This window comes from Silurus meridionalis, chromosome 21, assembly GCF_014805685.1.
Source record: "Silurus meridionalis isolate SWU-2019-XX chromosome 21, ASM1480568v1, whole genome shotgun sequence".
Taxonomy (NCBI): domain Eukaryota; kingdom Metazoa; phylum Chordata; class Actinopteri; order Siluriformes; family Siluridae; genus Silurus; species Silurus meridionalis.
This window is the reverse complement of record NC_060904.1, coordinates 4854589-4867644: the sequence shown is the minus strand read 5'-3', so window position 1 is coordinate 4867644 and position 13056 is coordinate 4854589. Positions and strand designations below refer to the sequence as shown.

The window sequence follows — 13056 nt, the reverse complement described above, 5'->3', positions numbered from 1 at the left end:
GCATAGACTCCACAAGACCTATAAAGAATTGTTGTGGTACCTAAATATATATTGAAAAAAAGACAACAAGCAGATTTTGTCTAATGATTTGAATATATTCTCTTAAAATGCATCAAACTGAAAAAAATGTCACTTATTTACAATAGAACCAAAACAGCAAGAAAAGTTCTACCATTATATCATTACAAAAAACCCAACAAATTATATGTATTAATGCTAAAACTGAACAGGGACAATAACACGATGTGTTAATATGTGTCGGTTAACAAACAGATTTATTACAACAAAAATACAAGATTGTTTACAATTCTTTCACCACCATGATTCCCTTGCATAAATAAAGGAATACAAATCCTAAAGTAACAGTTGGTATTAATAGTGTAAATTTGTTATCCTGTAGTTGACCATGTGATTAGTGGACCTGAAAGCCTAGATAGCATTACGACAAAGGCATGAATAAATAGCAAGCTGAGAAGTTTGAGGCACTATTACTCTTTCAAAATTTGAAAAAAATATAAAGTGTTAAATAAATTGAAGGGCTATTGTAGTCCATAACTGGGACAGCTAACACTGTAACTCAGAAGAGATAGTATGGGTTCTTAGGTGACCACTAAGTATACTGTTTAACCAAAACTTTAATTAGCATTATGGAAATAAATGATTAAATACAGTGTTAGGTTCGCTGCTAGTTAGATAGAAATTTAGCTAGTGGTAGTGTCGTGGGTTCCATACTTTAGTTGTAATATTATCTAAGTCATTTTTCCCCTCATAGAATGTTCTAGTAATTCTGTATACAAAATATCCCTACACTTCTGAACTAGCTATAATGTAGCATCACAACACAATCTCAGAGACATGTTTACACATTACACATTATTACTAACACTACTTATAGCCTAGGCTAGACAAAACTAGAAGGCTTTGCTTTATATTGCTAATAACACCATTAGCCGGCTGCAGCGTTATACTATATTAACCTTGTTAATGCAAGGAAAACTTTATTTTGTATCAGCTACAAAATGTTGACAGTGTCATACAAAATCACTTTTCCAATCAGAAACGAGGAACATTTCTTTCTCTACCCATCCCGATTCACCCTACAACCCTCACAAGGTTTCTTCCTCATTCATCTAAGTGAGTTATTCCTTCAAAAACACTCGCCCCAGGCTGCTCATCAGGGATAAATACACATCATTCACTTCTATAATATTTTTTGGTTCTATAAGTATTACGTTCTGTAAAGCCACTTTGGGACAATGTCCATTGTGAAAGGCGCTATAGCGATGAACTTGAACTTGAACAAGTTGTTGTGCGATGCTGTAACATTGTGCGAAACAAGATCTCTGATTGTAGGCCAGCTACCTTATATTAAAAATAGATTTTTTTTTTTTCCAAATTCTGTTAAAGATGTTTAAAATATATTGAAAATATAATGGAAAAAACTCTAGATACTTTGGTTATATAGTGTTGGCGAATAAAAGAAAGAGCCCTGCGCCAAATCCGTGTCTATGGCTAATCCGTTATGATTCATTTGTTTGCTAGTTTACAAAACAAACTGCTAACAATTTTGTCATCATTGGCAATAAAGGCAGAACACGGATAATTTGGCATTAAAGGTGTAAATTTGAATAGAATAGAGAACACTTACAAATACATATGTTCATATGCATCGATAGAGTCACTGATTTGAGTGCATACACAGGCACTAAAACACACACACACACGCGTGTGCACACACCCCCAATCAACATCATAATAACATTTGATTCAAATATATTAGAATACATAAATTACTACGATAATATGTAATACATATTACATAACTCATGTTTATGTATTACACTGTAATACTTTTTGTGCTCTGTCTCACTTTTTTTTTTTTTTTTTTTTAGCCCAACTTGGTTTCTCAATTCAATACATAAATCTGAACTGGATTATAACATTTTAACTGTGTTTTTGTGCTTTTAAAGTAAAGTCAAAAAGCAGCGATTTCTTCACTCCGATTCCCCCTGGCAGTGAAATAAAAGGGAGTAAAATCCCACCATGAATAGGTGAATGTGCATCACACGGGCATGTGCATCTCAGTGTACTCATCCACTCCCTCTTTCTCATCGAACGTGGGCTCTGCGTCATCTGAATCAAGCTGTAGAGTGAGAAACACAAGATGAGAGTAATACAAATAACATCTGTCTATCTGTCTGTCTGTCAAAACAAATAAGCACTCAAGTAGCTTTTTCCAATCCTATCTCTGACAGTACTTCATGTCAACTTCTCTTTGGTTTAGTCCCAATGCCCAGAAGAAGCTTTATCTGTCTGTGTCAATACATAAACGATCATTAAATAGGGGTCTGACTCAACTTGAACTCTTTGGGCCCTATTTAGAGTCGGCAACCTAAGTCCAGAAGTCATGTCAATATTTATACAATGAAAGTGCATTTAGATTGCATAGCTGCTGACCATACAGATTCTCACGCAACTTCAAGACCAAGTTGTTTATCTATTTAGGTTTCCTGTTAGGTTTCTGCGCTCTTGTAGCTCCCTGTTTTCTCCACCAGATGTCGCCATTGTGCCCCTGTGTCCCTCATTACGTCCTAATTTTTCCACCTGTATCTAATCACTCATGTGCGTATTAATGTTCCCCCTTTGTTTTAGTTTGTGGCTTGATTGTTGAAATACATTGTTGAAGTACATTTCCTGTGTTTGTTTTCCCTACCAGTTTCCCGGTTTTCCCTGTGTAAGTCCTTGCTTTTAAATTATTTTTTTGCCTTTACTCTGCAATTTACAGATGGCCAGGCAGAGGGAATGAGCTGGGAAGGATATGCTGTAAGTTAGAGCTATAAAGGATGGAGATGGAAATGTGTTGACTAGTGAGGAGAGTGTGTTGAGAAGATGGAGGGAGTATCTTGAGCAGCTGATGAACGAGGAAAATGAGAGAGAGAGAGAGAGAGAGAGAGAGAGGTTGGATGGTATGGAGATGGTGAAGCAGGAAGTGCATAGGATTAGTAAGGAAGAAGTGAGAGCAGCGTAAAGAGGATGAAAAGTGGAAAGTCGGTTGGACCAGATGACATATCAGTGGAAGCATGGAGATTTGTTGCTTGTTTTTTTCACTTTAAACTTTGAACTTTCCCCCTGTTTGCGTATACACCCCTGCCCTGTTTGAGTATATACGCATGTATATATGAATGTGTACTCACACACTGAATCTCACGTGTGGTAAATATCCGAGGTAAGACGAACATCATTAGAGGGACGGTCAGAATGAGGACAAAAGGGAAAGCAAGCGATGCCGCTGTTGACATGACCACCCACAAAATGGCCAAACACACCAACTGGATCCCAGTGAAGAGGTGCATGCGCAGAGTCCGCACCTGAAACACAGTGAATCCCACTCAGCTCACTAGTTCAATGGTCAAATCAGATTGATATGAATATTGGTATATTGAACATACAGATTGTGACACACAGTGACACTTTCACAGGTTGATTACTGTTAAATCTTAAAACCACAATAAACTGATTGTATAGTGTCACTTGTTTTCTGTCTATTAATTTTTTAATTTGTACCACAATAATCAGTTAGAGAACAGAAACAAGCATGATGAAAAGATGGAACCTCCAGTGTGTGTGAGTGTGTGTGTTAGAGAGTGTACCTTTCGGACGTAGATTTCGTCTGGATGATATTTAGTCGGCATTAGCAGCAGTTTCATCCTTTCGCTGAGTTGAATGCCGTTGAGTGACATCACTCCCATGTAGAGGAAAATCCCAAAGAGCACAGCGAGGGGAATCAGACTCAACACTTTGCCAATCACAATCGAGAGACCTACACACACAGAGTACAAACTCATTCGAACTCAACAGAACACTAAAGTCCTTGTTCTCCAGGTATTCTCACAGCTGCTATAGTCCTCCTAGTTTCCTGTGATTTCCTTTTTTTGATGTAATAACCCTAGTTCACTTGTTTCTCCTCATTCTAGTTTCCATAGTTCTTTTTTATTATTATTATAATTCCAGTTCTTAGAGCTTTCTCATGTTCTCCCAGTTTTTATAGATTTTACAGTTTTATAGGTTCCATAGTTTTCATATTTATCATTCTCCTCACTTCATTTGCTCTCAGAGTATCTGTCCAATGCCGACGTTGTTATGCTGTAGCTTTTTTTTTATTTAAATTTTTTATTTAAGATGATGTTAATGGTGACGAAGATGATTTGAATGAATCACTTACCCACCAATATGGCCACCAACAATCCTGTGACTCTTTGCTCTTTGACCTCTTGAATTCGTGGCTTATCACCAGGGGCGACAGCGTTACTCATTACAGTTAGCGCATTGACGTGTGTAACGGACCTGACAGTCGCGGCCGCCATCCACGGTAAGCCAAACAATGCGCAGGTGCCACCAAGACTGACAATCAGCAGAAGGTCCAGATGGAAACCTGAACCTTTAACCAGCATTCTCTCTTTTTTACTCACAATCAGCCTGTACCAAGACACAGAAACACACACAGGACACAATATGGGGTTCATGACCATTCAATTATGGCATTTCTGTGATCAGTGATGAAGAAGAGAATTTTGAGAATAATAGCATAACAAACGAAATCAAATATTTTTTAGATCAAGTCTTGCATCATAGATTTGATGCTACATTTCGCTTTTAGAGTCACTCACGTGGTGATCTGTGTCTCCATAAAAATGAGAATAAACACCAGGAGAGCAGGAAGTACACTAGCTGCCATCATCCACACAGGGAACGAGTTGCCGAGAGGGTTCACAATCCAGCTCCTTTTTAAAGGGCTCGTTACTGACAAACCATGAGGGACGCTCAGCTTCTGCGCTCACAAAACACAAAATTAACAATAAGTATTTTATATTATTATTATGATGATGATTATTACTACAACATGACTATGTAATATGCATATTGCTTCACTTCTACTAAGCTGTAACAGTTCATCAGAAGCAGGCTGCCTTACTTGTGTGTATGTATCCTGGACACTGTAATCCACCAGTACCATGATGAAGATGGCGATAGGAACACCGAAATCTCCGATCACCCTCCTCAGCTGAGAACAGAAAATTAGACATTTAGCACAATTCTGTTAAATTCTGTATGAACATCAAAGCAACACACCACTATAGCATTGGGATATGGAATAAGATGGTTTTCATTAATAATTTGGACAATGAATGCTATTAGGAGGTCTCAACAATGATATTTCAAAATATTAAGCACATACATGCACACACTACATACAAATGATCACTGCTGAAAGTCATTGTGTTACAGGATTAATCATCCTAAATGGACATCAAATCTCTTTGGGTTTCTCTTCGCAAACATGAATCTGAGCTTAGCTGGCTAGCTTGTCTGCGTAAGCAGCATATAAAGTGACTGTAATGAGATGAAACTGGTGGCTTTATGGTTTTGTGCTGAATGGCACAACGGTTTTACATTTAAATCCAAAGCTCAATCCAAGAATCTTTCTTAGTTTTATTATATATATCATATATACTTTTCTTTTTGTGCATGAACACAGTCATGCACACACAGCAACAAGTAATTCCCTTATCTAGAATCATCGGCATGACATTTTGATCTTGTCTTGATCACCTTTAGATTTTCGATTTCTTGTTTTGACTTGTTCTCAGCATGTCATATTGGGTAAAGCTTGAAAAATGAATAAATACTGAATGCTGTTAAAATATTGCTAATATAAAGACTGCGTCTCACCCTGCCTGGGAAGAAGGCGCTGTTTTTGAATTTGCGCAGGTAGAACGCAATGAAGAACGTTCCAGCCATGAGAACCAGAGAAAGCAGTGCTGTGTTCGGCTCTCCCACGATCTTCTCCTTTACTATCAAACTGCTGTTTGATGTAATTGATGACGATGTGAAATTCTCTTCCAGCGAGCTCCAGGAGTCATTTAGAACCGAGTCGTTTAGCATGGAGTCGTTGAGGAACGAGCAACGCTTCAGTGGGTGTTCCTTAAATATCTGCAGAAAAAATAATGCGTGATAGAGAAGATCTATGTATTGTAACAGCACAGATGTAGATTCAACCTGACACTGTTATGTATTCCAGGGGTGTGTACTTTTTGATTTGCCTCAAGTATGCCTAGAGATGTCATTTGTTTTGCCATTTTGCAACTTATTCACAACTTTTATTACTGTTATAATCTATGTAACAGATTATGCCTTTTTTGGTATTGTTTATGTTCATGTTTTGCTTTTACCTTGGCCTATTTTTTTTATTCTGCTTGTCTTGTTTATAAGAGATCTGTACTTGTTTTTTGAAGATTGTGAACATACATAGTATATAGCTATGTGTAGCCTTAGTTTTATAAAATCACACACAGTTTTAAATTTTGTTATGTAGCACAATGGTCCTGAAGAACGTTGGTTTATTTCATTTTGTACTATACTCAAAGGTGAAAAGTAACAAATTACATTTACTTGAATTACTGTAATCGAGTAGTTATTATTTTTGGTGTACTTCTACTTTCAAAAGTAGTTTTCAAAATCTGTAATATCAATTTACAAAAAGTTTTTTTAGTCATGATAAATAATTATGCTTACTTACAGTAGTTTACATTTCATGTCACAAGTTAAGAAAAACTGTAATTAAATGAACAATGATTCATTCCAATAACCTCCATTGATTTTTTTTTTTGCGGTCACAGTAAAATGCTACAGGTTTAATTCATGGTTTCCTGTAAGAGATTTTATATACTGACCTTGATGAGTTTGGAAAAGGTCTCATAGATGAAGATGAGTGAGATCAGAAAAGAGAAAATCTCCTGAGTGAAACGAGAGACGAATCGAACCAGGAAGCTTCCCTCAAAAGCGACCATGAGCACCACGATTATGATGAGCCAGAAGCCGATCCATACCCGACCAACCAGGTAATCCAAACCGTTACTTTTACAGAACTATTTAAGTGATAAAAATAGGCAAACAATAAAGACATTTCAAATCAATGGTCCATTCAGAGACTAAAAGATATTATTTTCCCGTGACAGCTTATTACTGGAGTTACCACAACAACGCTACTCATTATAGAAATAAATATTGTAGCTTTTTAATAACTTCTTGTCTACTTATCATTGGGTTTATTGTTATTAACTATTAAAACAATGTAAAACATCCACATCTCTTCATAGCAGTTACAGTATATGGACAAAAGTATTAGTACAGCAATGTGATACTGTATAGGATATTTTTAAATGGTTTAATTGTTCCTTCACTTTAACTAGAAGAGTTAAAGTTTCACTCTGCTCTTGTACACAAAGCCATTATCCATGAAGAAATGCGTTACATTGTTTGAGTGAAAAATAAAAAAAATAATTTGAGTAACCTGCCATAAAGCTCTGATCTCAACCCTATTTAACACCTTTGGGATAAATTGGAATGCTGAGTGCATCCCAAACCTTCTCACCCTTTATCACACATTACTAACACCCTTCTGGCTGAATGAGCACAAAATCTCAACAAACACACTGAAAAAATCTAGTGGAGCTCTCCCTAGAAAAGTGAAAGTTATAACAGCAAATGTGGAATGCGATGTCCAAAAAGCACATATTGTAATCTTATTTTCAGGTTTCCACAAACTTTTGTCCATATGGTATGTACAGTGCTTTTTTTCTTTTCAGCTTGTTACGACTAAAACAAATACATATTAGCATTAACAGAAAAAACTGTAAGCAATCATATTTGAGTATTTAACATATTTGAGCGGTGTTATTAGAGTACTGGGAAATATTATGTGATAGAGATATGTGATATGAAGTGATATGTCAGGTCCGGATAATTAATATAAATCAGACTTACAGTAAAGAAGGCTTCCTCGAAAACTAATAACGGCCCAGAAAATCCAACTACCAGCAGTGGTTGTGCTCCCAATAGACAAAATAGCACTCCCTGAACACATGTGGAAATGATGAGCTCAGACACACCAATCAGACCCTCTGTCTTCTCACCTACACACACACACACACACACACACACACACACACATTTTTGAACATACAAAAACCAAAACTTTGTAACAAATTATGAAAGTCACAGATCTCAGCTTGTACTTGTATTGATCTAGAACAGCCAGGTACGAATACGTGCTAGATTAGACTCACTATTCCGTAAATCACATCAGATTTATTCTGTTTTGCCAGGGCACTCACAGTGCATGAAAATGTGCAGGAAGTATCAGCCAGAGCATTTGTTTAAACTCACCCAGCAGTCCTCCAAATGTTATGGCAGGAGAAAGAGCAGCGAAATAAATAAATATAACGGCCGCCATGCACTGTGGGTTTAAAGCATCCGTGAAGTCGCTGAGGTATTTTGGATATCTGCGTTGTATGTCTCGGACTAAACCTCCAAACGGACGGCCAGATCGCTTCAGTGGGTCGTCATCATCACCACGGTCAGGTTGTGCCAATAGAGACACTACACAGGAGACACACATTCATGTTATTATTAACTTACTGTATGATTCACTTTTTCCCTTTTATTTTAAAAAGATAGAGTGTAGAAGCGTACAACATTAATCCAGTTGAGGTCAAATTGACAATCTGATTTTATGAATGATTATATAACACTGCTGTGAAATTCTCAAATCTGATTGAAAGGAAGGTTTTTAAAAATGTTCTATATTTTATGATGCTGTTCAGGTTTATAATAACATGCTCATTCAAATACAATATTTCCAAATTAATTTATACAGGAATATATAAATGTAATGTTTCTATATTGACTAGTGTAACTAACATGGTAACATTAGCTAGTATCTGATAGGATAGCAGGGTAGACTTTACAATACTACAATATGTTTTCAAATGTTCCATATGATACATCAATAATATACAGTATATAAATATAATTAAATAAAAATAACTCATAACAATGGATATATGACCATTCATTTAATTAAATCGATTAAGTATCTTCTTTAAAAAGTTAAATGTAATGTTTTCATCATCATTACATCAAATTAAAAAAGTTTTAGAACATAAGTTCATCTTTGAATTACAAATTTCTTTATTCCGGATGTTTTCTGACCTTTCTCCTCTGGGCTCTTTTGTTCATTGTTCATCAAGCTGATTTCCTGTTCCTCACGTTTTTTTATTATATCTCTCTGGAAGTGAGTGATGGAGCGCAGCAGGTCTTCGCCCCCAAAATCAGAAGGAGGAAGAACAATGCTGCAGTCCAGGAAAGCGTTAATGGCGTTTAGAAGGTCTTGGCGATCGTCAGCCAGATACGCAGCTTCATGGAACAACTGAAAGAAAAAATTTATGAATTTACCTAAAAGCCACTTTTGGAAATATATATTTTGGCCTGAAAATATACAAAAAAATTATTAAATGTCATTTTGGTCAGTATTGTGGTAGCAAAATAACATGATGTGCTTAATCAAATGCTATTTTGTATGGAATGAATTTCTCAGCATATACTAAGGAGGCTCTAACCAGCTTTATGAAATCACCTGACCTTGTCAGACATCAGTGTGGAAATTGAACGTCCAATCTGGTGGTAGTCCATGCTGGAATTGTTTGGTCCAAGTAAGATGAAGAGGAACCGCACAGGAACCGGAACCTCCAGAACTGAGTCCAGTAAAACGGCTTCCTCCAAACGCACAAAGGCCATGGTGGGCTGGTCCAGGAAATCAACACTGCCTAAAATAATTAGAATTAAGTAATTTATGTTATGATATTGTGGTATGTATATACAGAGAATTCTATTGATTGACTAGAGTTCCATACACTAATGTTTATTTTAATTACTTATATGCACTGTCACTATTTTGATTCATATTTTCCTTTTCAAGTTCCTGTTCCTAAATAGTAGACTGTGGTTGTAGAATGTATCTGCTCATAGTGATCATTGTGTGGTAGACCATCACAAGTTACTAGTTACTTATAGAAACTGTACATTTTTCTTTTATTAGTTTTAGATTCTTCATACTAGGCCTTCAGGTTTTTAATTTGCTAGATCCCCTAGCATTATAATTTCAGGTCTAGGTCTATTTTTCTAGTTGCACCCCGTAGTCAGTTCCTTATAGTTGCTTAACAGGTTTCTAGTTTATATGTTCAAGCTTACCTCGGCTCAGTCATCCGATTCCACATCTCTAGTTGCTAGAAGTTTAAGTTTCTTTAATTCTAAGGTACTTTACAACAATTCCGGTATCTTTGTTAGTGCCCTAAATACAGTTATTAATATTCCTGCTATTATTATAGTAGTTCCGTACTTTTAATCCCCTACACCCAATTTCCTAATAATAGTTTTCTTACTATTTACAAAACATTCTATTTCTTTACTTCAAGCTTTCTAATTTTAAAGATTTATTTCCCATTGCTAAAGCTTTTTTGATGTTTAATTCTGCTTCTAGTTCACTTTTTATAGTTCCATAGTTGTAGGCTGCTAGACTCTGTCACCTGATTCCAGGACGTCTGTTTCTAGTTATAAACTTTTTTGATTCCCTAATTATAGTTTCAATCTTAAACTCCCCTAGTCAGTGACGTACTTGCAGTCAATTCTAGTTCAAGTTGTTTAAGTTGCATAATTTAAATTCTTCAAATCTCAGTCAATCATTTGATTACAAGCGTAATCCTATGATTCTGGCAAAAGTGCATGTGTAGAGTAAGGCTTCGTTTACTGTGTCTGTAACAATAGGAAATGCTCTTCTTATAAAAGTATGATGTGCAGAACTGCATCAAGCTCTGTTTTCTGATCCGTTTTTGAGCATTCTGTCTTCATTTCTATATAGAATTTTGTATATAGTATTTTATTATTCTGTATTTGACTAGTTTTATTTTTAGCAACTCAATTATAAATGTCAAATACATCTATACAATAAAAACTAGAGATATAAAATGTTATCGTGTTTCATGTTTTGTAAAAAAAATATCAAATTATTTTTCATACATCTAATATAGTACATTCAAAAGCAAGTAGTTCTGTACTGAAGCAGAATCTTACATACTTTTTTGAGCAAAGATTTCGCAGGGTATCTGATGTACTCTATATCCCTTTGCCTGTTTTAAAGTATTGTAACAGTTTTACAATACTGACTATTTCCTAAGTCCTACTTCCTCATTAAAGCTATTTGATTCCTAGACATTTATCTTTTTTCTAGGTGTTTAAATCCAGTCCTGTAATTCCAGTTTTATGATTTGCACTCACTCTATTTTCTAGATGACAGGACCAGCCTGTTTACCCTAAAAGGTTGACCTTTGACCCAAATAGTGTATAGTATAAGATCCATATTATTATTAATGTAAATAAGAACACATTACAGTCACAGTGTAATACTGATGAATCCAACCTTGTATTATATTGTTAAACAAAAAGTAATAATGATGTATTCCAGTAAAGTTTGTCTCAGTTAAAGAAGTGTGCGCTTACCTACAAGTACCACAGTGGCTTCTGCATTTTCGGGAATTTTTTCCAGCAGTTTGAGCTCGTGCTTGGATTTTGATTTGTGCATGCCAGCAGCTGCAGCAGGTTCTTTCTGCAAACACAGTACACAAAATGTACACATATACTGCGTACAAAAATCTAAAAATCTAATAACATACGGTAAGGTGCAACCAAGAGTTCAATCTACAACAGAGAACAATACAATAAATGCATTTTAATTTAGAGATACCAGTCAATAAAATCAAACAAAAAGAGAATTTAAATAAATAACAATGGAACCTTATTATAATTTTTTTTTATATATTATTGCATCGATTTTCTCTTGCAGAATGTTTAATGAATATATATATATATATATATATATATATATATATATATATATAATTTTTAAAATGGCTCAATAGTCTCAATGGCTATATGATTGAATTATAATTATTACAAAGTACAATTGCAAAAATAAATACTAGTGTGATACAAAATGTGAAGATGATGAATATAAAATATAAAAAGATGCCTAATTAACACACACACACACACACACACACACACACACACACACACATTCATATTGAGTACTTGTTCATTGGAACTCAATCACAAATATCTTCCCTACATCTAGTTCCCAATTTCTAGTCCCATATCTGCAATTTCTTATAGGTACAGTAACCAGCCATTCATGATTCTAGTCATCTAGTTACAGACCTCTATAAATAAACTTCGCTTGTTCCATACTGGAAGCCCTTTAAGAAGTCCTCATGAATCTGATGACATCCTCTTAGTCATTAATGTATCCATTACTTTATTTCCTATTCATTTATGCCTTGAATCCTATAGTTCCTGTTTTGTGGTGTCAAGTCATTCTTGTTTTCGGTCATTCAGTCTCTTATCCCCTGGATAGAGTACCATATATTAGATTCATTACAGTGTCCTAACTCCAGTTCTCTTTTTTTAATCCCCTACATCAATCATGTCTCTTTTTCCATATCGTTAGTTTCTTATTCTCATCCTCCTAGTTCCAGGACCTTGTCATTTAAACTTCTAGTTTCCTAGTTCAGTATTTCTATTTCCAGACCATAATTACAGTCCCTTAGTTTTCAATCCCTGCCATTTGGACTCCAGTTCCTTACCTCTGGTTTTCCTATCATTTCCACCTGCATTTTGGTTTTGTAGCTAGACCCCCCCCAACTCCTATGACTCTTACCTCAATAGTTTCCGGGTGTGCGTGCTGTGTGTTGTCATGTTTTGTGTTTGCATTCCTCATCAGCGGCTCTGTAACGGACGGCTCTGTCTGATGATGATGGTGATGGTGGTGGTGGTTATGAGAGATTAATGAACCCAGACTGGCTGTTGAGATGTTTCTAGGGAATGAGCTGTGATCTTTCTCATCACATGGATGACTAAATGAGAAAATATATACAGAATATATACACTCACACTTGAAACGGGTGATGGGAGTCAGCTGCATGCTAAAATTATTAAAATGAAAAACTATACATACACACCAGTTCACTGGATTTTCATTCAGATGTATGTTATTTGAGATAAGGTGTGTTGGGAAATAGAAGTGTGTGCAAGTGTGTTCCTTTGTGTGTGTATTTATACCTGTGTTTTAGCAGTAGTGCTCTTAATACATTCGCTCTGTCTTCG

The 13056-nt window shown here is 35.6% G+C and overlaps 1 protein-coding gene across 5 annotated transcripts in view; it reads right to left on the bottom strand.

The window, feature by feature from the left end:
• Nucleotides 1–258: 258 nt before the first annotated feature.
• Nucleotides 259–13056, bottom strand: part of LOC124375303 (anion exchange protein 2-like) — a 34026-nt gene continuing 21228 nt past the window's right edge. For all 5 annotated transcript variants that reach the window (XM_046833478.1, XM_046833479.1, XM_046833481.1 and 2 more), the window contains 15 exons: nt 13012–13056; nt 12611–12806; nt 11395–11500; nt 9481–9665; nt 9052–9268; nt 8227–8439; nt 7825–7973; nt 6732–6926; nt 5731–5991; nt 4973–5062; nt 4668–4828; nt 4223–4476; nt 3651–3820; nt 3195–3368; nt 259–2143 (listed from right to left, as the gene is read on the bottom strand). The exon at nt 13012–13056 is cut by the window's right edge and continues 91 nt beyond it. In XM_046833478.1, coding sequence (XP_046689434.1) covers nt 2063–2143; nt 3195–3368; nt 3651–3820; nt 4223–4476; nt 4668–4828; nt 4973–5062; nt 5731–5991; nt 6732–6926; nt 7825–7973; nt 8227–8439; nt 9052–9268; nt 9481–9665; nt 11395–11500; nt 12611–12806; nt 13012–13056 — 2497 coding nt within the window. In that variant the 3' untranslated portion in view covers nt 259–2062. The remainder of the gene's footprint in view (nt 2144–3194; nt 3369–3650; nt 3821–4222; nt 4477–4667; nt 4829–4972; nt 5063–5730; nt 5992–6731; nt 6927–7824; nt 7974–8226; nt 8440–9051; nt 9269–9480; nt 9666–11394; nt 11501–12610; nt 12807–13011) is intronic.